Here is a 25574-nt window from a genome sequence, read left to right as displayed (position 1 = left end):
TATTGAGAAATAAAATATTGCCTGCCATATCAGTAAACAAAAGATGTCATAGTCATCAGTGATAGCAGCCACTTCCGAGGATCAACCAGTGAGCCCTGAGGGAACTCAGAAAGGAAATGAAGAATACCTTTCATCTAGCAGCCATCAGGGGCTTCCCAGGTGGCACTAGTGGTAAAGTGCCGCTAGTAAAGAACCTGCTGCCAATGCAGGAGACGTAAGAGACATGGACTCGAACTTTGGATCCGGAAGATCCCCTGGAGGAGGGTATGGCAACCCACTCCAGTATTCATGCCTGGAGAATCCCATGGACAGAGGAGACTGGCAGGTTATGGTCCATAGGGTCGCAGAGAGTGAGACACAACTGAAGTGATTTAGCACAGCAAACAGTAGCGATCAGACTGCAGCCACTCCCTACATGAGCCCTAAGAAAACTCAGGATGTGAGAACACAGGATACTGGCCCAGATAACTGAGGTACACATCAAAGAAATTATTTCAGTGAGCCCAGACTCTTGCATCCGCCCATACATAAAAAAGTGTTGAATTCCATGGGATATCTAGTTTTTTTTTTTTTTAATTAACAGTAATCTTTTGTTCCAACTAGCTGCCCTTTGTTGTAAAACTCCTATATATCTTAGCTCCCTGCTCACTTCTTGAAGCAGTTCTCTCAAAGTTACTTGAGATACTACCTTCTTCTTGGACTTGAAGTACTAAAAATTTCCGCTGAATAAAACATAACTCAACTTTTAGGTTGTACATATTTTTTTAGTTGACAATATCTAGATCTAGATCTATATCATCCATGTCATCCTCTTCTGATGATCACAGGGAGCAATAATACCATGTTGGTGTTATTCCGGTGTTGCTCAACCATACAAAAATGGCACACTTTTCTGCTCCCTCTTTCTGACTGACTCATATTTTAACTCTCAACAAATGAGCGTGTGCAAAACTAAAATGTTCAGCATTCATGGCAGCCAAGGTGTTTCTGCATCTTCCTGAAAAGTTTTTTTTACTGGGAATAGAATCTACGAAAATGCTTCATTCCATGGCCTATCCTTCTCCATCTCTTTCTGCCTTACTTTTTGAAATTAGAAATATGAGTAGGGGTGGGAGGTTAGGATGCAGTACTCTGCCCTCTCAAAAAAAATATCACAATGTAACAAAATTATTGACTCAATTTTCTGGTCATCAGAGACCTAGTCTTAGAGAAGTAGTATCCAGTGGAGGAGGAGTTAAGTGTTATTCTACCTCCATTTAGGTAAATAAGATTGATATTTTAATAAAGTAGAAGACAGAATTCTTTTCCCTATCCTAGCTCCAATGACTTCTATGTAAATATTCATATGCTTCATTATGCTTTGTTAATCTCATTGTACTTTGGGTTTTCTTTCTTCTTCTTCTCTCTCTCTTTCTCTTCTTCTTTTTAAGTTTTGTTCTGTAGAAGTAGTGATATTTATCAGGTCTGACCAATGAAATGATAGTTTAAACCTAAGGAGCCAATGGAAGTTTTTGAGTAGGAGAATGACATAAATTACATCTTGTTTTTCAGGTAGATAAATCTCTTGGAAGGGGTGACAATAGATTGAAGGATGTAAGAAGGTCCTGGTGGAACATAAATTAAAAAGAAGGCATACATTAGAGCTGTTGGGAGAGGGTGAAGGGGGTATATATTTCAAAAGAAAATTGGCAGATTATACTGAGTTCCAAACTCTCTTTGAGTTGCCTGTAAACATCCAGATGTAAAAATGCAATAGGCAGTTGAAAACAGAGACCCTAATAATTTTTAGGCATTTCCTCTCTATAGAAGCTAATCACACGACCTACAGTCTTTACTCTTAGTTTATATTTTTGTTAACCAAGTTCATGCACTCAACACACAGTGTGGCCAAACAAACTGAAACGTCGGAGTTTGGAAGCAGAGAAATATTTCCTGCAGGGCCATGAAGGAGATGAGGTTCCTCATGACCCAAAAAGCCTCATGCTCCCAGAAGGGTTTCAGCAAAGCATTTTTTTTTTTTCAGATGTTCTTTATTTCCTTCTGAATTATATTATTCCTCAGTATTCTTTTCTTTTCTTTTTGTTTTTTTTTTTTTTTAAATTTTATTTTATTTTTAAACTTTACATAATTGTATTAGTTTTAAAAGCTATGTGAGGTGTGTTGGTGGTGGGGTCCACAGGGTAACTGATCTGCTTGTGTACAAGTCTCTGATTGGCTGATGGTGAGGTAATATGGTGGTATCACAGGGGTTAGTTTTATAGTCTTTAGGCTCCAGGAGGCCTGGGGGCTATGTGCTCATGGTCATCAAGTAGTGAACATCTTCATTTGGTGGGGGTTTTCACATCTGCAAAAAAACTCAGGAAATGTGCATCAGATACCACTATCTAGGTACTTCAGAGAGAAGCTAAAGCAAAGGATATAGGTAGGGGAAGGCCTGTCCTAGGAAGGCCCAATGGGTCCTGCTCAGTAGCTTTTGGTCTTTTTCAGTGAGAGTCAGCAGGGAGGACTGCCTTTCTCACAGACAATTTGGATATCCATGGATTGCGCTGTTCATTTATATAGTAACAGAGTTATTACTTACACAGAGTATTACTGTGCAATTAGTTATTACTAACAGAGTAACTCGGAGAAAGCAGTGGCACCCCACTCCAGTACTCTTGCCTGGAAAATCCCATGGGCGGAGGAGCCTGGTAGGCTGCAGTCCATGGGGTCGCTAAGAGTCGGACACGACTGAATGACTTCACTTTCACTTTTCACTTTCATGCATTGGAGAAGGAAATGGCAACCCACTCCAGTGTTCTTGCCTGGAGAATCCCAGGGATGGGGGAGCCTGGTGGGCTGCCGTCTATGGGGTCACACAGAGTCAGACACGACTGAAGCGACTCAGCAGCAGCAGCAGCAGCAACAGAGTAACTTACACAATAATAATACTACTACTTTTTTTATTTTAATTTGCTTCTGCCCCCATTATGTGCTGGAATGAACTTTAGACAAAATATCATATGTTCTATCTATAGGGTTTGTAAACATTTCAATGCCAGAGGCACAAATCTCTGGAAGCAAAAATACGTATCACTCAGGGCATGGGAAACCAGCACAACCAAGGTGTGAGCTGAGAAGGACATTGCTTCCCTTTGGCTTCTCTTCGTATTGCTCTAATTTCTTTTTCTTTTTTCACATTTTTTTTTTGAGGGAGGTTCTCATTCTATTTTATTTTTTAAATTTGAAGTATAGTTGATTTACAATGTTGTGCTAGTTTCAGGTTAGTTTCAAAGTGATTCAGTTATATATATATATATATGATATATAAATGTATGCATTTTTTCAGATTCTTTCCCCTTATAGTAATTACAAAACTTGTACCCCTCTAATTTTTCTAGTGGCTAGAAATTCTAGGGGCCTATCATAATGCACTGGGTTGACCAAACAAAACTTTCATTTGAGTGTTTGTATAACATCTTATGAAAAAACCCAATGATGTTTTTTGCCAACCCAGTAATATTTCTCGAGTACTCACGGCATTCCAGTACCATGTGGCCCTTGCAGGTATCATCATTTTACTCATCTCCACAGCACTCTGAGGAAGATATTTCACGGTTCTGATTTACTGATGAGGAAACCGAGGCTGAAAGAGTTGATGCGGGTTGCTAAGTTCTCACAGCCTGTGAGTGCCGATCCCCCGTGCCCTGTTCTTCACCACTGCATTGCGTTGTGGGTCACCACGCAGTCTAGACAGATTGGATACACCCTCCTTGCATTTGTTTCTACTGACTTGGCTATGAGTGCGTTTAAATATTGAATGTATGTTCAGGCAGAAGAAAACCTGTCCGACAAAGCTTAATGTTGTATTTGACATTAAGGATAACGTTAGTTGCTGTTGTTTTCCTCCTTGTTTCTCAGACATGCAGTGACTGCAAAAGACTTGAAGGTTCCAAGGAGGAAATCTTTTTAAGGTAGATAAGCCTGAAAACAAAGAGTAGGTGCTTTGTATTTCAAGTAAGAAAGAGTGTAGGATTCTTGAGATTCTCCTTTTACTTTGCTAGGTTATACACGGGTGAGGTGAAGGCGAAATGAAGTTTATGGGTCTCTGGAGGTGACGAAACACAGTAAAGAGACTGGTTGATGTCATGGCCACGCATATTAACATCCCGGCTTGGCCCATAGTAAGCACCCAATAAACATTAGCTGTTATCATTATTAACGTTGATATCATTAGTAGATAAGTTCATACAATATGCATGCGTGCTCGTTGCTTCAGTCATGTCTGACTCTTTGCCACCCTATGGACTGTAGCCCACCAGGCTGCTCTGTTCATGGGACTCTCCAGGCAAGGATACTGGAATGGATTATCCTGCTCTCCTCCAGGGGATCTTCCTGACGGAGGGATCGAACTGGCATTTCCTGCTCTGCAGGCAGATTCTTTACCACTGAGCCATCAGGGAAGCCCCTAGTACATTACAGGTATCTCCTTAAGGACTTCCCAGGTGGCTCAGATGATAAAGAATCTACCTGCAATGCAGGAGATCTGGGTTTGATCCCTGGGTTGGGATGATCCCCTGACGAAGGGAATGGCTACCTAGTCCAGTATTACCTTGCAATTGTTTAGTGTATTAATAGAGAAAAAGCACTTCCATTTTATTTTCTTATTTGATAGGTTATCTTGTCATCAGAGGAAAGAGCAGTATAGATGAATAAAAGCCAAATCTCTTTTGTTGTTGCTGTTTAGTCACCAGGTTGTGTCCAATCCTTTATCGACCCCATCGACTGTAGCCCACAGGATCCTCTGTCCTTAGGATTTCCCAGGCAAGAATAGTGGAGTCGTTTGCTATTTCCTTTTCCAGGGGATCTTCCCAACCCAGAGATCAAACCCATGTCTTGTACATCTCCTGTGTCTCCTGCATTTCAGACAGATTCTTTACTGCTAAGCCATCAGGGAAGGCCTTAGTCTCTTTACCCCTACATCATTGTTAGTTGCCAACAAAATACACAGTAATTTCCCTTTTATAACTCTCATGACAGTTACAGGACCTTGCTTGGTGCCTTCTTCCTACTAAAACTTTTAGTCTTAGATCATGTTTTGTCTGAGGCAGTGTTGTAGCCTTAGGATCCAGCCCAGAACTTGGGAACTGGTAGAAACTCAATAAATATGTGTTCAAGCAATGAATGAGTGAGCACATTGTGCAGTTCTGAACAGCTCTTGAAAACAAAGTGTAGAATGTCTGCCCCTATCACAAAGAACTTACACTCTTAATTTAAATAACAATGCATATAAAAATAATACTTCAAGGCAGCAATTAGAAAGTAGTAACAAGGAACCAGATGGTGAGTTTCCAAGGAAATAATTCCATCAATAAATTCAGAGAATTTAGAATTTAATTTGAGACAAGATTTATGGGTAGGATTTATAAAAGGAGAAAAGGGCTATGATTCCTTTATATTATTTGCGATTTATTTTTTTAATTGCAAGAGTAATTCAAGCTTGTTGTAACATATAACATGTATAAATGTGTATAAAATAAAGATGCATAAATAAAAAGCTAATGATCTCTCTTTTCACTATGGCTTCCTTTTCAGATCCAATTCTCTCATGTAACCATCATTAATAGCTTGATATTAACACTTTTCTCTGTATTTGTTCTGTTTATTTGTTCTTTCTTCTGAATCGGATCATATGCATCTGACTTCCCAAGAGGCATTCTTCAGATAATAGAACATGGAGTTCACTCCTTAATTCAGGGATCTTTCATTATTTTTAGTAATTGTATAACATTCCTCATATTTTCATTAGTCTCATGATGATAAACTTTCAGATTGTTAATAGCTTTTTGTTTTTACCACTGCAGGCATATATACATATATACATTTGTTCTTATAGTTATTCCCATAAAATAGGTTTCCTATCCCTGATGGTTCAAATGGTGAAGAATCTGCCTACACTGTAGGAGACTTGGGTTTGATCCCTGGGTCAGGAAGATTCCCGGGAGAAGGAAATGGCAACCCACTCCAGTATTCTTGCCTGGAGAATTCCATGGACAGAGGAGCCTGGTGGGCTAGAGTCCATGGGGTCGCAAAGAGTCAGACATGACTGAGCCACTAACACTTTCATTTTTCTTTCAAGGTAGAGTGTGTGGATTTTTTATTTTAATCATCATTGATAGATTATTTTCCAAAAGTGTTGTAACAATCTATGTTGCCAAAAACAAAGAGTGTTTTCTCTCTCTAGCACCTTCAGATACAATTAATCCTTTGAAATTATTACTAAATCTGATGGCAAAATATGATACATACATTTACACAGATATATGTTTTTCTAATAGTGAATCTGGACATTTTCATCCATCATTTGCTGTTAATATTTTTAGATTATCTTTTAATCTTTTAATTTCATTTATTGTCTTTTTTTGGAGAGTGATTTGCAAAAACTTTTTGTATGATAAAAATATTAATCATTTTTTATGTCTTAGTGTTTGATTTTTTTCTAATCTATCATATTTTTGTTGGTAAACTTTATATATTTATGTGGCATCTTTTATTATATAAAAATTTTAAATTTCTCATATAGTCATATAAGTCTTTTATTTTATAACTTTTCCCTAGGAGATGAATTTCAAATAGAGAGAAAGACATGTGCCTTTCAATGGAGATACACATTGAAAGACATTTTAGTGAACAAGAACAGACACATTGGGCAGGAATAGAAGGTTATACAGGTCAGTGTCAAAAAATAATGCCAGAAAGTTCCACTCTTGCCAGTCTGTGAAAGTCCAAACACTAGACTAATTAGTTTGGACTTGACCTAGAAACACAGAGGAACTGCTGAAATGTTTTGAATAGGGCAGTTTTATAATGAAAATGTGATTTTATAAAGATTAAGTTTGCACAGTGGTTTGAAAAACTGAAGTTCAGTGTCAAAGAAACCAGTATTTCAACAACTATGTATTGAACAGACACAGTTCTAGGCACTTGGAATCATCAGTGAATAAAAGACTGTGGAGACCATTTAGGGCTCACTTGCAAGGGTTAGTGTATGAGGACAAGAAGAGGTAAAATAATGGCAGTAGAAATGGAAGGAAAAAGAAAGGATGGATGTGAGAAAAAATAAGCATCAACATGAGAGATAGAAAGGAGGAATGAAGACTTCCCTGGTGGCCCAGTGGCTAAGACTCTGTGCTCCCAGTGCAGGGGACCGGGGTTCCATCCCTGGTCAGGGAACTAGATCCCGCATGACTGTGATTTATTAATAGTTTGCTAGGGCTGCAATAACAAAATACCACCAACTGGGTTGCTTGAGCAACAGAAATTTATTGTCTTACCATTCTGGAGACTGGAAGTCCAAGGACAAAGAGTTGGCAGATTTAGTCTCTTTTAGCCAAGACCCCTTTCATTGGCTTACAGATGGCTGTCTTCTCACTGTGTCCTTATGTAGCCTTGTCAGGGATGAGCGCAAGTATCCCTCATATTCCTTTGTGTGTTCAAGTTTCAGTTCTCTTAAGGACAACAGTCAGATTGGATTGACTGCCCTGAAAGCCACAGTTTAAGTGAACTACCTTTTTAAAGGCCTTATCTCCAAACATAGTCCCATTCTAAAGTGCTAATGTAGGGCTTGAACATATGGATTCTGGGGTTATGGTTGTTCAGTCTCTAAGTCATGTCCAACTCTTTGTGACCTCATGGACTGCAGCACACCAGGCTCTTCTGTCCTCTACTATCTCCAAGAGTTTGCTCAAATTAATGTCCATTGAGTTGCTGATGCTATCTAACTGTCTCATCGTCTGCTGCCCCCTTCTTTTGCCTTCAGTTTTTCCCACCATTAGGGTCTTTTCCAATGAGTTGGCTCTTTGCATCAGGTGGCCAAAGTATTAGAGTTTCAGCTTCAGCATCAGTCCTTCCAATGAATATTCAGGGTTGATTTCCTTTAGGACTGACTGGTTTGATCTCCTTGCAGTCCAAGGGACTCAAGAGTCTTCTCCAAGACTACAATTTGAAAGCATCAGTTCTTCAGTGCTCAGACTTAATTTTGGAGAAAGGATACAATTCAGCCCTTAACAGACTATAAAACTCCTGTTCTATCCATTGCATCAAGCTTCTGGAGGAAACCTAAATGATGGTCCCATTGCTACATTCAACTTGAATAGACATGGTTCTTAAGACTGAGCCCCTTGAAAATTTCACCTTGATCAAAAACTGTTACCTTTCATGTAAGATTCTCCCTGGGACAGCTTTTCTCCTTGAAGTCATGCAGTTTCCTGAACATGGTTCTTTTGTAACCATATCCCTCCTCCGGACAGGTACAAGCAATATTTTGTGACTGTTTTAGTATTTATTTATTTATTTTACTATATTCAGGTCTTTGTTGCTGCAAGCAGGATATTTGATGTGGTGCATGAATTTTCTAGTTGTGGGGCACAGGCTTAGTTTCTCTGTGGCATGTGGGATCTTAGTTGCCCACCAAAGATGGAACCCATGTCCCCTGCATTGCAAGGCAGATTCTTAACCACTGGACCAGCAGGGAGGTCCCTGTGAACATTTTAAATGTGTTAGGAAAAGTGTTGGCTGTTTACAAGAATGATCTTATTTCATGCACATTCATCATAAGGAAGTGATGTAATGTTAGGGAAGCATCTCAGAAAAATATCTTAGAGAACCTTTGTGCTACCGCCATCTCTTTACTAATCATGGAGAAACATATTGCTTATTTTTCTTAAGCAAGGTTGACCAAGGTCAGGATCTCCCTTATCCACAGATAGCATGCCTCCCGGCCATGAAGATGGGGAAAATACTGTTTTTTAGAAATCATACCTGCTCATTTTTTTATGCTTTCATTTTTAAAAAAAATATGAAGAAAATTGCCCCTTAGAATCTCAAATGAAGAAAGAGTGCTGTGATAAAAAATGTCACCATAGATCTGTAATCTCACTACACTATCCCCCAGTGCTATCTTTGGGGGAATCAGCAAGTCATGCCTGGTTTAAATTAAAGATAATCTTTAATTTCCTTTAAAAATAATCTTTAATATTATCTTTAATCTTCTCCTTAAAAAAAAAAAAAAATATATATATATATCTAAATATAATCTTCTCTTATTGGCTCCCATTAACCAATCGGTACCAGTTCAAGTATAAGACCATTTAGACCAGGGGTCTCCAACCTCTGAGATCTAATGTCTGATGATCTGAGGTGGAGCTGATGTAATAATACTAGGAATACATGTAATGCCCTTGAATCATCCTGAAACCAGGAGAAAGACTGTTAATGTCCCCCATCCCCACCCCCATCATAGATAACATTATTCTGGCAGTGGAAAAAGTACAAAACTTCCTGTGAATTTTCTTTAGCATTTCCAAAACCAATTCTCTAATTTTTAATAATTACTTCCTTTGAGCAGGGGGTAATGACCTAGGCTCAGCTATTTCGTTTCAAACTAGAATTTAATTTTAAAAGACTTTTTGCTTGTTGGGGAAAAAAAATTGTACCTAAAGAAAAATTGCTCAACTGTGTGCTCTGCTGGAATTCTGCTGGAGAGATTACCGCAGCAAGCTGGTGGCCTGGGGCGGGGGGCTGAAACAAATCATTTTTGTAAAATTGAAATGAGTTCATTACAGTTGATAGCTTTTCATTTAATTTTTAAATGTAAAGTGGCTATTTTTAAAAGAAGGAAAGTAAGTCTAAATTGCCCTACTAATCCAATGAAATATTGCCAAGAGGATAAAAGCAGACAACTGTGAGCCATGTGGGGATCCTTTCCAAAGCTTGCTTTTATGCTTCTCTTCTGTTCTCATTAAAACAAGTCCCAAAGATCAAATGAAGCTGGAGCCCAAGCTCAAGGCAAGGGGACAAGTTGTTTACTTCATTGCAGCCAGCAGCCCTCTCACCACCAGGCGGGGATTCAGGCATACAGGTCAAAAGGATAATAATCCTATTTTCACCCTCCCAGGTCTCTATCAGCAACCACCAGGGAGCAGCAGATGACTAAGTCACTCATCTGGCTGCCTCCATTTAAGTACTTGCTTGAAAATGAATGGGAAAGCTTACAAGAAGGGAGAGAGGAGAAATAATCATGGCACTAATAATTCCTATTAGTGTGGTTTTATGATTCAGAAAAGCACACACGTGCCTGCGTTTGATCTTGCCTTTTGGTGAGCCAGACATGCATCTTTGGTCCCATTGTGCAGAATTGTTGTTTAGTCACCAAGTCATGCGCAACTCTTTTGCGATTGCAGGGACTATAGCCTGCCAGGCTCCTCTGTCCATGAGATTTTTCAGGCAAGAATACTGGAGTGGGTTGCCATTTCCTTCTCCAGGGGATTTTCCCAACCCAGAAATCGAACCAGCATCTCCTGCATCTCCTGCATTGCTGCTGGTACTGCTAAGTCGCTTCAGTCATGTCTGACTCTGTGCGACCCCATAGACGGCAGCCCGCCAGGCTCCACTGTCCCCGGGATTCTGCAGGCAAGAACACTGGAGTGGGTTGTCATTTCCTTCTCCCTCCTGCATTGACAGATTATTCACCACTGAGCCATCAAGGAAGCCTCATTGTTTCGGAATAACAATCCCCAGAGCCAGAAATGTTGAAACAGAAATTTGTTCCCAATCATACACCTTGTTCAGAACATTGGTTTTGAAGGCATTTTCCCTGGTTTGAATTCTGGCTTTATTACTTATGATTGATGTGACCTTGGGAAGTTATTTAACCTCTTTTTGATCTCATTTTCTCTTCTGTAAAAGGGAGATATCCATCTCAGAGATTGTTGTGGAGCTCAAATGACAGGATGCAGGTCCAGAACTAGGAACTTTTTGGTGCTTAATTTTCAATAAACATTATCACTCTATTTGTAAAATGTTCTATGGCTCATAAAACATACCTGGTTCAACTATATTTATTAAGCTCCAGAGTCAAGCACTTTGCTAAGTTTTGGGGGTGATAGAAAAATCACTCAAGACCCCAGGGATCCCACAGGTCACAGACGAGTATAAAGGATAAACAGATAAACACATAGCATGGATGAACAGACTCATAGAAGGTGGTACTTTAAGGAGAATTTAGTACAGCCTGAGGGAGTCAGAGAGAGCTTCCTGAAGGAAATACTTTTCTAATTTTACCTGTACCAAAACTTCTAAAAAGGGTATTATTCTGGCATTCTACAAATGAGTGAAACAAGGTCCAAGGTCAAGGGCTTCCAGAGGTCCCTCAGCTCGTGAGTGGCAGAGCCAGATCTCACTTACAGTAAATTACCTCAAGGATACATTCCCTATGAATTAAGTCACTGACACATTGAGCTGGTTTTGTCTTTCCCACTCTCTTTCTTACTTAAAGAGGAACAAAAAATTCACTTTCTGCATCTCTCCTTTTCTCCTTGAAAAATCTGGTGCAGAGTCAAGTTCTATAAAATCCACAATCTGCTAAGAATTGCACAATTCTAGAGTGGAAGGGTGGAGAAGGCAATGGCAACCCACTCCAGTACTCTTGCCTGGAAAAATCCCATGGAACGAGCCTGGTAGGCTGCAGTCCGTGGGGTCGCTAGGAGTCGGACATGACTGAGCGACTTCACTTTCACTTTTCACTTTCATGCATTGGAGAAGGAAATGGCAACCCACTCCAGTGTTCTTGCCTGGAGAATCCCAGGGGCGGGGGAGCCAGATGGGCTGCTGTTTCTATGGGGTCGCACAGAGTCGAACATGACTGAAGTGACTTAGCAGCAGCAGCAGCAGCAGAGTGGAAGGGACAATTTTTTTTTTTGGTAGGGATCCAGAGGGGCAGAGACAGACGTATTGTTGAATCCTAGTTCTGCCACTCACAAGTTCTATGGCAATAGGGTAACAACTTAATCTCAGTGAGTCTCAGTTTTTCCACCCATAAAATGGAGCAGTAATCCTTTCTATATCCTAGAATTGCTGTGATGAGCACATTAGCACAGTGCTGGCACACATTATAATTGCTCAATAAACATTCACTAATAACTTTAGCTAGAGAAATGCCATCTAGTTCATCCACGTCATGTCACTGGCCTGATCACACTAATCATCTGTGAGTTTTTTTCTGAAAGCCTTTCCCTGAAGGAGATACTAGAGTTTCATGTGTGCAGGGTTCCAGTGCCTGACCAGTCCCATGATCTGGAAATCTAACCTGTTCCGTACTTTGCTATGCTTTCTTTAAACATTCTGTTCTCAGAAAAAATTAGAGAATGGCGGATTGTGCTTTTTCTGGATAAATAAATGTCTCAACATTCTCTCTCCCACACTAATCTAATCTAATCCCAGGAATTTCATTTTTGTTTTTTGAAGTCTCTTATCTACCACTTTCCACTGGAGATGACCAGGACTCCTTCCTGTCCTGAGATTGCTGTGGTGATAAGGCAGGTAGCTGGTCTTAATAATATTGTGGGTTGTGCTTTTTATTTTCAAAGCAGATTCACATGCCTTCCTTGTTGATCCTAATACACTGGGAGAGTTGAGGAGGACGGTGATTATCTCCACTTGAAGGGTGGTGAAACTGAACTATAAAGGAAAGAACAAAAGCCACCACCACTTCTAAGCATCATTACATTCTGGGTCTTTTTAAATTTTTTCATTATATACTGGAGTATAGTTGATTAACAATGTCATGTTAGTTTCAGGTGTACGCAATGTTTCAGTCTTTTCTGCATTTTTGTTGTTTAGTTGCTAAGTAGTGTCTGATTCTTTTTCGGCCCCATGGACTATAGCCCGCCAGGTTCCTCTGTCCATGGGATTTTCCAGGCAAGAGTACTGGAGTGGGTGGCCATTCCCTTCTCCAGGGGATCTTCCCAACCCAGGGATCTAACCTGCATTTCCTGAATTGGCAGACAGATTCTTTACTGTTGACTACCAGGGAAGCCCTCCTTTTACACATAGTATCTAACTTAAATTTCTCAGGAGCCTTCTTTACTAGATGTTATTAGTTCCATTAATAGAAGACAAAAATGAGGCTCATAAAATGAAGTCACATATTCAACTTTCTCCAAATACTGAATACTAGAGCTGAGAAACTCCAGATTGATCTCACACCAAAGCCAATAAGCTCAATCACTGACTTCTGCAAATTTGCTTGACCCATCAGTGACTAACACGACATAAAGCCAGGATTCCTGGGTCACAGTTTAGGACACCTTCCACCAAACCACTCATTCAGTCCTTGTTGACTGGTGAACTGCTAGAGCTCGACCCACCTGTGACTAGAATGGTCACTGCTCACACTGACCTGCTTTGCAGCTGTTCCCCACTCCTAGCTAGTTTTCTGTTCTTACCTTCTAGGTCCATGCCTATGATTTTGGGATTCTTAAGCATCTGTGATTCACAAGTCAGAGAGCAATAAATATATATGGGCTTTCTAGATGGACACAACTGAGCATGGACACATACACACATATTATACAATTTATATATACTTAATATATATATTTATACATATAATACATAGATATGCATGAATATGGATGTATATACATGCACATGCTTCCAGAATTTGCCAGATTCTCCAGTAAGAATAAAGATTTGTCAGGCCAATCAAACTTCTCAGGGTTTTATCAACAAGGATATTTCTTTAAATACCAAGTTGGATGTGTGTTGGTTTGCAATTTTGGGAATTTCCTCAGGGAAATCTGAACATGTCTCCATACATGGAGGGCAAGGAGTGAAAAAGAAAGGCAGGCCACTCCAAATTGGTAGGTAGAATGTTTCACAAACAACGGAAGTTTCAAGATTCGTCTTGAGCAGCCTTAAGACAAGTAGATCCCTGCACTCACCCACCAGAATCTTAAAGGTTTATTTACATAGATGCCTTAACTGGGCTCAGTCATATTTTCAGCCTAGGTGGTTTCAACACGTTATTGTCTCAAGGCTGCATCCTTGAAATGGCTTGAGCTATACAAACAGGCTGGAATGTACATTCCATGGACAAGGGAGAGGGTGAGGAGCCAGGGTCTAGCTTGCTGGTCAACCAACGGTCACCTCCTCTTGATTACCTCCTCCAACAACAAGGGAAAAGTGAAAGAAAAAAGTTAACAGGAGTCTCTTCTCTTTCTCTGAGTGTCTAGTTCACATGTGCCTATTAGGCATAATCACCTTGAAACTGTAAGGCAAGCACTGAGCTGAGAGATGAATTCTAACCACGTTCAGTTTCTCCTGGGGAATCTGTGCTTATGTTACTATTTGAGCTGCTCCACTCATTCATTTTTCATTTCAAAAGGAGATGATGGTGAAAAAGGAGATCCAGGAGAGGAGGGAAAGCTTGGCAAAGTGGGACGCATGGGGCCGAAAGGTAGGTGACACGACGTGACTTTGACATTTTTCTCTATACAGGACTTGGCCTGGAAGTTTAGCAGCTTCCATAACACCCTCTGCTCCAAAGAGTCATGAAATGTATTTCGCATGTGAATTTAGTCACCACCAGAGAGTTCCCATGAGATTGCTTGTCAACAAGACTCGGACACAGTTCTCAGGCTGCATTATTAGGGCCGATGAAAGAGGAACACCCTGGGAATTCTGGAGCATAGCAGTCTCTGGGAATATCTGAGAAACCATTACTGTTAGAAACACAGCTTTGTTCATTGCTGTGTCTCTTCTCAGAAGCCACACTAAGCAACTCTGGTTTAGAGTGTGAGGAGGAAGATAACAAGGAACAGAAAGAACAGTCTGATCCAATGATTTACTCACTTTTCCCCAAGATCTCCCAGCAAGTGGTGGGGTATTTATGGGAGAGGTATAAGCAAAGAAAATGAGAATAACACAAAGGATTTTTGTGAATGTTTTCATCACAAGGCAAGACTTAACCTTGACAAAATACAGCTTCTGCATTGTGTTGTGTGTGTGTGTGTGTGTCCTGAATGCTAGAACCGTTCCTCTCCAACTGCTGCAAGGTGGTGGCCCTGGACCACTGATTTTTATATCTTCAGTAATTTAAAGAGAAGCAGACTCATAGGCTTTTGAGGCTTCAGTTTGAGAAATGCTGACTTAAACCCTTCTTAGTCTGAAAATAGGCTTCCCTGGTGCTGCCGGTGGTAAAGAATTCACCTGCCAATGCAGGAAATGTAAGAGACATGATTGGATCCCTGGATTGGGAAGAAATATGTACAATCAACTGCAGAATTATTCTCACATATAGACAGCTTTACAACTGGTAACTATTTTTTAGATAATCACAGATTAAAAACCCAAATTAATAATAATTTTGTAGGAACTCAGGAATTCCTGATTATGTATATATTTTTTAAAAATAAAAATATGGTGGAACAATCTTTGATGTTCCTTTGATTATTAGGTTTTATTATTGTGCATTTGCTCCCTTTTTAAAAAATGGTAAGATAGTCAAATCTTGTTTTAAGGTAGTGAGGAAATAGAATCCCAAAGTGAAGCTAAAATGGATCTCAGGAGGAATAGAATTAGAATAAAATACAATAATTTTTTCACTCAACCCTTTATCTGACCTTTAGATTAAACATCCTCTGCTCAAGTTCTTTAGAAATATTGAATCTGTAAGCATTTTAATATCATCAAACCCAGGAGTCATACTCAGTCACACTTTAATTTTAGTGCATACATTATAATGCTATTAAAATAGGTGATATAGCAAAGAATATATATTATATATCGCAGATAGAAGAATGCACTTTTAAGTATTTCCTTCAAGTGAATATCATATGTTAAGCATATCATTAAAAGGAAGATAAAACCTTAAGATATAAAGATGACACATTTTGCTTTTCAGGAGTTAAGGGAGAACTGGGTGATGTAGGAGATCAAGGCAATATTGGCAAGACTGGGCCCATTGGCAAGAAGGGTAAGCTGTATTCTACCATTCTCCAGTAGCAATTTAAAGCAGATGGAACCTACCCTTAATCTATTTTGAAATGTTCTGTATCACAAAAATGACCCTTTTTCTTTATTTTAAAATATGAGTTCTCTCTTCCTAGCTTGGGTGTTTCTTCCATATGTAAGCAATGTGTCTTTACAAAAAGGCCTTTAGCAAAATTCAATTGAAATTCAAGGACAGAGTCAAATATAAAGTTCAGTTAAACTCTACATAGAAATGTCTCCTGGGACCTACTGGTTATAATCCTTTACATCATTAAAATTGGTGTCATGACCATGAAGCACATTCGGTTGTAGAAAACAGTCATTCATAAAAATCAAGATAGCCAAGAACAGTATAATATTGTATTTTAATTGGAGTGGAATAATAATAATTCTATGTCTGAGATCTGTTAACAGAGTAGGAATCTGAAGTGTATATATCTACATCCTTTTGTTTTCACTCATATTTTGATCCTGCACATTCCTGCTTCACTATTATGTAAAATGGAGATGGCCTTCTGTTTATTATCTCAGCACCCTATCTTCTTTTCCTAAAGCCCCGCAATGGTAGCTGGTTCTTACTGCTTCTGATATTTACCAATTCATACAGACATTGTACTATTGGTTTGAAGATGCAGAGTGATCATTTTTTACTTGGATACACAATTTGCTTGAAACTACCAACTGCTCCAGTGGAGATGAATTGCATCAGAGGAGCATTTTAAGCAGACACTTGCAACACTTGAGATCACACAATAGTAGTGGGAGGTGGCTATGAAACTATACCTTAGTACAGTATTTCAGTTCAGTTCCGTTCAGTCGCTCAATCGTGTGTGACTCTTTGCAACCCCATGAATTGCAGTACCCCAGGCCTCCCTGTCCATCACCAACTCCTGGAGTTCACCCAAACTCACGTCCATTGAGTCAGTGATGCCATCCAGCCATCTCATCCTCTGTCGTCCCCTTCTCCTCCTGCCCCCAATCCCTCCCAGTATCACAGTCTTTTCCAATGAGTCAACCCTTCGCATGAGGTGGCCAGAGTACTGGAGTTTCAGCTTTAGCATCATTCCTTCCAAAGACACCAGGGACTGATTTCCTTTAGAATGGACTGGTTAGATCTCCTTGCAGTCCAAGGGACTCTCACGAGTCTTCTCTAACACCACAGTTCAAAAGCATCAATTCTTCAGCACTCAGCTTTCTTCACAGTCCAACTCTCACATCCATACATGACCACAGGAAAAACCACACCCTTGACTAGATGGACCTTTGTTGGCAAAGTAATGTCTCTGCTTTTGAATATGCTATCTAGGTTGGTCATAACTTTCCTTCCAAGGAGTAAGCATCTTTTAATTTCATGGCTGCAGTCACCATCTGCAGTGATTTTGGAGCCCCAGAAAATAAAGTCTGACATTGTTTCCACTGTTTCCCCATCTATTTCCCATGAAGTGATGGGACCAGATGCCATGATCTTCGTTTTCTGAATGTTGAGCTTTAAGCCAACTTTTTCACTTTCCTCTTTCACTTTCATCAAGAGGCTTTTGAGTTCCTCTTCACTTTCTGCCATAAGGGTGGTGTCATCTGCATATCTGAGGTTATTGATATTTCTCCTGGCAATCTTGATTCCAGCTTGTGCTTCTTCCAGCCCAGCATTTCTCATGATGTACTCTGCATATAAGTTAAATAAGCAGGGTGAAAATATACAGCCTTGACGTACTCCTTTTCCTATCTGGAACCAGTCTGTTGTTCCATGTGCAGTTCTAACTGTTGCTTAGTGACCTGCATATAGGTTTCTCAAGAGGCAGGTCAGGTGGTCTGGTATTCCCATCTCTTTCAGAATTTTCCACAGTTTATTGTGATCCACACAGTCAAAGGCTTTGGCATAGTCAATAAAGCAGAAATAGATGTTTTTCTGGAACTCTCTTGCTTTTTCAGTGATTCAGCAGATGTTGGCAATTTGATCTCTGGTTCCTCTGCCTTTTCTAAAACCAGCTTGAACATCTGGAAGTTCACGGTTCACGTATTGCTGAAGCCTGGCTTGGGGAATTTTGAGCATTACTTTACTAGCTTGTGAGATGAGTGCAATTGTGTGGTAGTTTGAGCATTCTTTGCATTGCCTTTCTTTGAGATTGGAATGAAAACTGACCTTTTCCAGTCCTGTGGCCACTGCTGAGTTTTCCAAATTTGCTGACATATTGAGTGCAGCACTTTTACCGCATCATCTTTCAGGATTTGAAATAGCTCCACTGGAAATCCATCACCTCCACTAGCTTTGTTTGTAGTGATGCTTTCTAAGGCCCGCTTGACTTCACATTCCAGGATGTCTGGCTCTAGGTGAGTGATCACACCATCGTGATTATTTTGGTCATGAAGATCTTTTTTGTACAGTTCTTCTGTGTATTCTTGCCACTTCTTCTTAATATCTTCTGCTTCTGTTCAGTCCATACCATTTCTATCCTTTATCGAGCCCATCTTTGCATGAAATGTTCCCTTGGTATCTCTAAGTTTCTTGAAGAGATATTTAGTCTTTCCCATTTTGTTGTTTTCCTCTATTTCTTTGCATTGATTGCTGAGGAAGGCTTTCTTATCTCTTCTTGCTATTCTTTGGAACTCTGCATTCAGATGCTTGTATCTTTCCTTTTCTCCTTTGCTTTTCACTTCTCTTCTTTTCACAGCTATTTGTAAGTCCTCCCCAGACAGCCAATTTGCTTTTTTGCATTTCTTTTCCATGGGGATGGTCTGGATCCCTGTCTCCTGTACAATGTCACGAACCTCTGTCCATAGTTCATCAGGCACTCTATCTATCAGATCTAGGCCCTTAAATCTATTTCTCACTTCCACTGTATAATCATAAGGGATTTGATTTAGGTCATACGTGAATGGTCTAGTGGTTTTCCCTACTTTCTTCAATTTAAGTCTGAATTTGGCAATAAGGAGTTCATGACCTGAGCCACAGTCAGTTCCCGGTCTTATTTTTGCTGACTGTATAGAGCTTCTCCATCTTTGGCTGCAAAGAATATAAACAATCTGATTTTGGTGTTGACCATTTGGTGATGTCCACGTGTAGAGTCTTCTCTTGTGTTGTTGGAACAGTATTTACTCCAGTTAAATTTATACAGTTATGATTTAATACTGCATCATTTTGTTTACATTTCTCATAGCTGGGAATGGCACCATGTATGGTCTGCGATTGTGTATGGAAGTTTTGATAAATATTAACTTTCTATAATCATTTGTAGATATTTTATGGTATATCTATTCTATTTAATGCATATATTTTATGTATTCATGACATACCTTCGTGTTAATTTTTTTCGTATGTCTAGTCTATGTAGTTTATACGTGAATTTTTTCAAATTGTTGCAAATCTCCAAAACTTCCCACCAGTGGACCACGTTATGTAGTTTGGGTATATTTCTACTTTATATATTTCAAAAGAGTGAGATGTTTCCACCCCTGCTGCACTGACTTTTGGTCTGTGAGCTGATACTGTCCCCACTGGAATGCATGGATTAAGAGTACTGTCTCCTTTTGCTGTTTCCCAAACATGTCAAGGTGTCTTCTCCTGCCCTCTGCCTTTACTCAGACAATTTTCTACCCCTAGACACCTCTTTGTCCATCACTGTCAGTCAAAATACCACTCATTCTTTGAAACCATGGGAAAATAGACTTCTTGATAAAGCTTTTCCTGAACCCCTCCTTTCTTTTGTGCTCCCAGCCTGAGCTTGATCATCCATTAAGGTATGAACATCTTCTACCATGGATTATTTGGTTTGTCATACAGCAGAGTATTTACGCTCTTGAGGTTTGAAATCAGAATGATTGGGTTTCAATCCACTCAGGGTCTTTCTTGTATATATTTGACCTTGTGTACATTTCTTAATCTATCTGTGCTTCAGTTCCCTCATGGACAAAATAAAGACAATAACATCCTCAAAAAAACAAAAGAGTCCTGTCTTCTGATCCAACTTTCTTCCATCATACTTCTCCTTGTATCAGTTTTTGGAATGGATACAAGTATTTTGAGAGCTAGTTAAGAAGAACTTGAATAGAGGAAATATTTCATTTGGACTTAATGGAATGCAGTCACTTCCATGTACAGTTAAGTTCCTGCTAACAATTCTGATGTAGGAATAGCTTCCAGGAATACTTCTACCACCTACCGTGCAGATGTATCCAAAGTCATGATGGAAAAGTGCAGGGGCAGAGATCAGATCATCATAGGAATATGTACAGGGCATCCAGCCCAAGAAATGTGTAGGTTGTGCAAAAGAAACAGGGTATGAAATGTACCAGGCATTGTTCGTCAGTGGAAAAAAATTTCAAATCTAACAGCTCATATGTGAACAAGACTTTACAGAGGTATTTTCAAGTTTGACAATATTCTTAATTTATATACACCATCAATAACAAGTTGTGAAGGTGAGAAAAATGACTTACATTGTTTATAACAAAGACAAAATTCAGATTTCTGCTACTGGCTATGAGAGATTCACCTGCATGAATCCTTCTGCTAAGAATGACTAGTTGAGTCAAAAACAAACAAACATATTTGAAAGCATGAGAGGGCAACCAAACTGAATAGACTTTAGGGCTGTGATCTGGAGAAGAAGGGGACAGCACTAAGGTAGGCTCTACATCCTGATCCATTTTTCCTCATTTACAGATTCACATGTGAGGCAGTAAAGGACTAAGAGACTTGAGCAGAAAGTTGCTCAGACTTAATTGGTGTTCAAAGTCTGCCAGAGATGAGTGGCCCAGGAAATGGGACTCTTTTATTTTTCATTTCAAAAATAAAAACCTCCAGTTAAAACTTATTAAATTCTGAATAAAACAGTCAAACACATGCCCATTCCTTTTTTTTTTAATTTTAGCAAACAAAATCAAGGGGAACATTTAATATGAAAAGGAATAAAAAGGAATAGCATCAATGAAAACTTATTTAGAAATCATACTTGGTAGTGAAATATTGAACACTGCTCTCCTGATAATGGAAATGAGATAAGTATAGCCCTCATCAAGTCTAGTCAACATTATAGAAGAGGTTCTAGCCAGAGGAAAAATGCCAGAATAAGAGATAAGAATCACAATAGTTGGAAATGGAGAAATAAGAGGGTGATTATTTCCTAATCATGTAACATACCCAGAAAATTCAAAAGAATCTACAGATAAGCTATTTATATCGTTTTTAAAGATAGCTTAACAAGGGTCATCCCAGGTGGTGCAATGGTAAGAATCCACCTGCCAATGCAGGAGCTGAAGGAGATGCAAGTTCAATCCCTGGTGAAAAAGATCCCCTGGAGGAGGGATGACAACCCACTCCAGTATCCTTGCTTGGAGAATCCCAAGGACAGAGGAGCCTGGTGGGAGCTGGACATGACTAAACATGCAGGCAGAGCTTTAACTTACAAAAATCAATTTTTGTTCCTAAGTACTAGAAACAATTTTAAAAACTGAAATTAAGATTCCCTTTATTATAGCAAATATCTAGAAATAAATCTAACAAAAGATGTATAAGCTCTCTACAACAAACACTACATGATTATAATGAGAGAAATTAAAGATTATCTAAGGAGATGGAAGTAAAACTACATTCATAGATTGGGAGACTCAATCTATGTTAACCTTATATAATGTGATTGCATCTCAGAAATCTCGAAGTCCAACATCCCATACTCTAGTTACACCTTTCCATCCCTTAACATATCCCTTAGACATACTGTTAAGATGTCCCAGATTTGATCTGTAGTTTCAGTCTTCTCTCAATTAACATCCCAGAAGTAATTCTCTTGGTATCTGATAAGCCAATTCAAAATTTATATGGAAATGAAAAGGACCATGGATACCCAAAGACTATCTTGAAAAATAAAAACAAAAGTGAAAGATTTAAATCAGATAAATGTTATAAATTAATGTTTAATAGATTTAAGCCTTTATCATAAAGCTAAACAATTAAGATAGTGTTGATTTAGTGCAGAGACAAATAGACCAGTGGAAAGAAATAAACAATGCAGAAACAGACCCCAAACTTGAGTTATGCAAAGGTGATATTTTGAAATGGGAAATGAGACACCTATCAATAAATATTGCTAGGTCAAGTGGATGAATATGAATGCAGCCAAACATACACAGCATATTATATATGAAAAGAACAATTATAGATGCACAAAATTCATTTATTAATTAAAATGTTACATTTTTAAGTGAATTTTGTAATGTGGCACTTGACTACTTGTAAAATTTATTCATTTAGTTTTATTTCTTTTCTTATAATGTGTTGATTTGTATCAGTACTTTTTAATTTGGAATTTGGTTTTTTTTTTAAAAAAAGTCTCCTCAAATTGTATAAGCTTTGGATAAAATCATCATGAATCTGCCTCTGGTTATATCAGCTTCACTTAACAAATGGTTAAGGGATGGAAAGGTGTAACTAGAGTATGGGATGTTGGACTTAAAGATTTCTGAGATGCAATCACATTATATAAGGTTAAGATCTCAAGTATTTCCCTAGAGATGAGCAGAAGTGGAGGAGGAGACTAAGTTATTGCAATGAACACATCCAGAATTCAAGACCTTCATTTTTCAGTGAATTATTCTAGATGTTGAACTTTCCTAGATTTAGATATGTCAAATCTAGATGAGACTCCAACCAGGAGAGTTGAAGTTCATGACTTTGAGCCAAGTCTTAATCCTTCCATAGAATAAGACTAGATAACTCTTGAAGACAGGGTGGTAAACAACAGAGACAAGGGGAAGGTCGAAAACTATACTATGATTATCTGAGCCTCAAAATGGATGAAGTTCCAAATATTGGAGAAGCAGCAGTCTGGAATGGATAGGGTTAAAAGACGCTTACTCCTTGGAAGGAAAGTTATGACCAACCTAGATAGCATATTCAAAAGCAGAGACACTACTTTGCCAACAAAGGTCCGTCTAGTCGAGGCTATGGTTTTTCCTGTGGTCATGTATGGATGTGAGAGTTGGACTGTGAAGAAGGCTGAGCGCCAAAGAATTGATGCTTTTGAACTGTGGTGTTGGAGAAGACTCTTGAGAGTCCCTTGGACTGCAAGGAGATCCAACCAGTCCATTCTGAAGGAGATCAGCCCTGGGATTTCTTTGGAAGGAATGATGCTAAAGCTGAAACTCCAGTACTTTGGCCACGTCATGCGAAGAGTTGACTCATTGGAAAAGACTCTGATGCTAGGAGGGATTGGGGGCAGGAGGAGAAGGGGACGACAGAGGATGAGATGTCTGGATGGCATCACTGACTTGATGAACATGAGTCTCAGCGAACTCCCGGAGTTGGTATTGGACGGTGAGACCTGGCATGCTGTGATTCATGGGGTCACAAAGAGTCGGACACAACTGAGTGACTGATCTGATCTGATCTGATCTTCTTCAGGCCAATTCCTTATTCAAACTCTTATGCATATGCACCTAGTGCACACCTATCACTTTATTATCACTATGCCTTGTTAACTTGTCTGTGTCATTCAACAGGCTATGAATTTCTGGAGGAAATGAACGGAAGCTATATCAGATCTATTTGTTTAAATACATATAAGTTGTATTGGGGAAATCCTGCTTTTTAATCATTTTATTCTAATGTCTACTATAAAGGAGAAACTAAATGTTTATTGCATTAAGAATGAAAAAATAAATGATATATGTCATTTCCTATGATGTGACTCTCTTTTCTACTCTTTATTTCTGTTAGCTACTACTTTCCCTTAACATTAGTTTTCAATACTGGCTAAGTTTTTTTCTCCTCCAGAGATATGCCTTGAAAATTTATGAGCACGTCCTGGAATATTTTTGAAAATTGAGGTTCAGTGTTCTGGCTCACCTGGATTAATTTCATTTTTAATCTGTACTTTGAAATTTATTGTCCTCATTTTGTCGCTGGTCCTTCTAAATTTTTCACTGACTCAGATTAATCTCAACTTTCTGGGCTGACCTTAATGTTGTCACTTGAATGGAGAAGGTAGCTTTCTGGATGTCAATATTTCATTTAAGGAATAGGAAAGGATGATTTAGTATAGGTAAATTCAATCTCATAGCAAAATAGATGCTTTTATTTAAGGTCGATAATCCTTTTACAGTGAAAGTATCACAGTGTTTTGTTTGTTTAAATGCAACCTCTGATTCTTCAACCTTAAGACAGTTAATACAGAGGTGTTCTTACTTATGGGTCAAAAATTAATTTTTATATGTGGCTTTAAACCAGATTTCATTTTGGGGAAATAGACACAATGAGCTCACATCCACCATGAACTGGCTAACTACTTGGCACACTTTTCATTACTGTAACTCTGATTTAGTGCGCGGAAGCAAACATTGGTTAAATACCCTCTACAAGTCAAGCACAGACCTAATCCCATGACATTGTCTAATTTATCCTTCTTATGACTTTAGGCACTTTAGACATTCCACTTTAAAAATGAAGAAATGGAAATTTAAAGGAATTAAGTAACTGGTCCATGTTTAGCTAGTAAGACGCAGAGTCAGCATTCAAACCCTGGTTGTTCAGACTTCTGCGGTTTTTCACTCCACCATACTGTTTTGACTTCCCCATCTGTTAAAAAAAGGAAAGGAATTCATGTCAAAATACTGGAAAGCAGTCACAGTGCTTACATCTTCTCAGAAAAAGTCCATGTATCAATTCAAGAATCTATTCTCCACATTGTTAATATCCAGTTAAAGGCTGCTGCTTCAAAGAAGCCTTCCTTTCCTACTCTGATCTGCAGTCATCTTTGCCTTCTCTGAATACCCACCAGGCGTTTCTTTTATTTCTCTCTGTTAGGGAGTAATAGAGCTAGTGTCTCATCTCCTTGGTCTCTTATGCGTGCTTTGTTTTCCTTAAAAACCTAACATTTTGGCTGTGCTGCACAGCCTGTGGGATCCTACTTCCTCAACTAGGGATTGAACCAGCATCCTTAGCAGTGAAAGCATGGAGTCCCAACCACTGGACTACCAGCAAAGTTCTCCAAAAGCCTAAAATTTTCTAAAGCAAATACTTTATGTATACTTTTTAAATGTTTATTATTGGACTTAGACCAGAACTAGGATTGTAGCAGAACTAGAATCAGTTTTCAACTCATGTTGAATTGAAAGAGATTCACATATAAAGAAAATAAACTATTTTTAAATTAAAATATGAAGCCAGATTCATATGATCTTTCAAGTCCATACTGTTTTTGGTGATGATAAGACTTACATTACTTTCAACATTTTATAGCTCTTTTTGAAGATTTTGCTTCCCTTCATTATATTGTTGGTTAAATTATTTGAAAAGTACCACAATCTGGGAAGTCAGAAGTGGTTGGGTTTTAATAGCAGCACTGCTTTTGAATTGTTGGATGTCCTTGAGTCATTTATTTTGCTTTCCTGACTCTCAATTTCTTCAGTTGTTAGAATAAAGATAATGATAGCACATAGCTCATTGGATTTCATATAACAATACCTCTAAAGTATCCAAACAATACTTGACAACTGATTGGCACTCAGCAAACATATATTCCCTTTCTTCCATTAACATTGTCTCAAATCCAGTCTTATCTTTTCCAGTTTACACATAAGAGAAATGAGGAGTTTTCAGGACACAGATCTGATGTGTCCAGATCAATCTTCCTTATCAGGATGCTTGGCATACTTTTATGCTTCTTTCCCAACTACACCTCTGCTGTACGGGGTCTACCACCTGGCTCCCACCTCCACCTGCTGAAACTCCAGCACCATCTCCTCAGGAGAGCCTTCCTCCATTCCTCCAG

The 25574-nt window shown here is 38.9% G+C and overlaps 1 protein-coding gene across 1 annotated transcript in view; it reads left to right on the top strand.

Moving 5' to 3' along the window:
- COLEC10 (collectin subfamily member 10) overlaps positions 1 to 25574 on the top strand; it is a 45720-nt gene that overhangs the window by 13824 nt on the left and 6322 nt on the right. Inside the window, exons 2-3 of the mRNA XM_055546863.1 lie at positions 14204 to 14275; positions 15722 to 15793. Coding sequence (XP_055402838.1) covers positions 14204 to 14275; positions 15722 to 15793 — 144 coding nt within the window. The remainder of the gene's footprint in view (positions 1 to 14203; positions 14276 to 15721; positions 15794 to 25574) is intronic.

Source organism: Bubalus kerabau, chromosome 14 (genome assembly GCF_029407905.1).
Source record: "Bubalus kerabau isolate K-KA32 ecotype Philippines breed swamp buffalo chromosome 14, PCC_UOA_SB_1v2, whole genome shotgun sequence".
Classification (NCBI taxonomy): Eukaryota; Metazoa; Chordata; class Mammalia; order Artiodactyla; family Bovidae; genus Bubalus; species Bubalus kerabau.
This window is presented reverse-complemented; position numbering and strand designations above follow the sequence as displayed.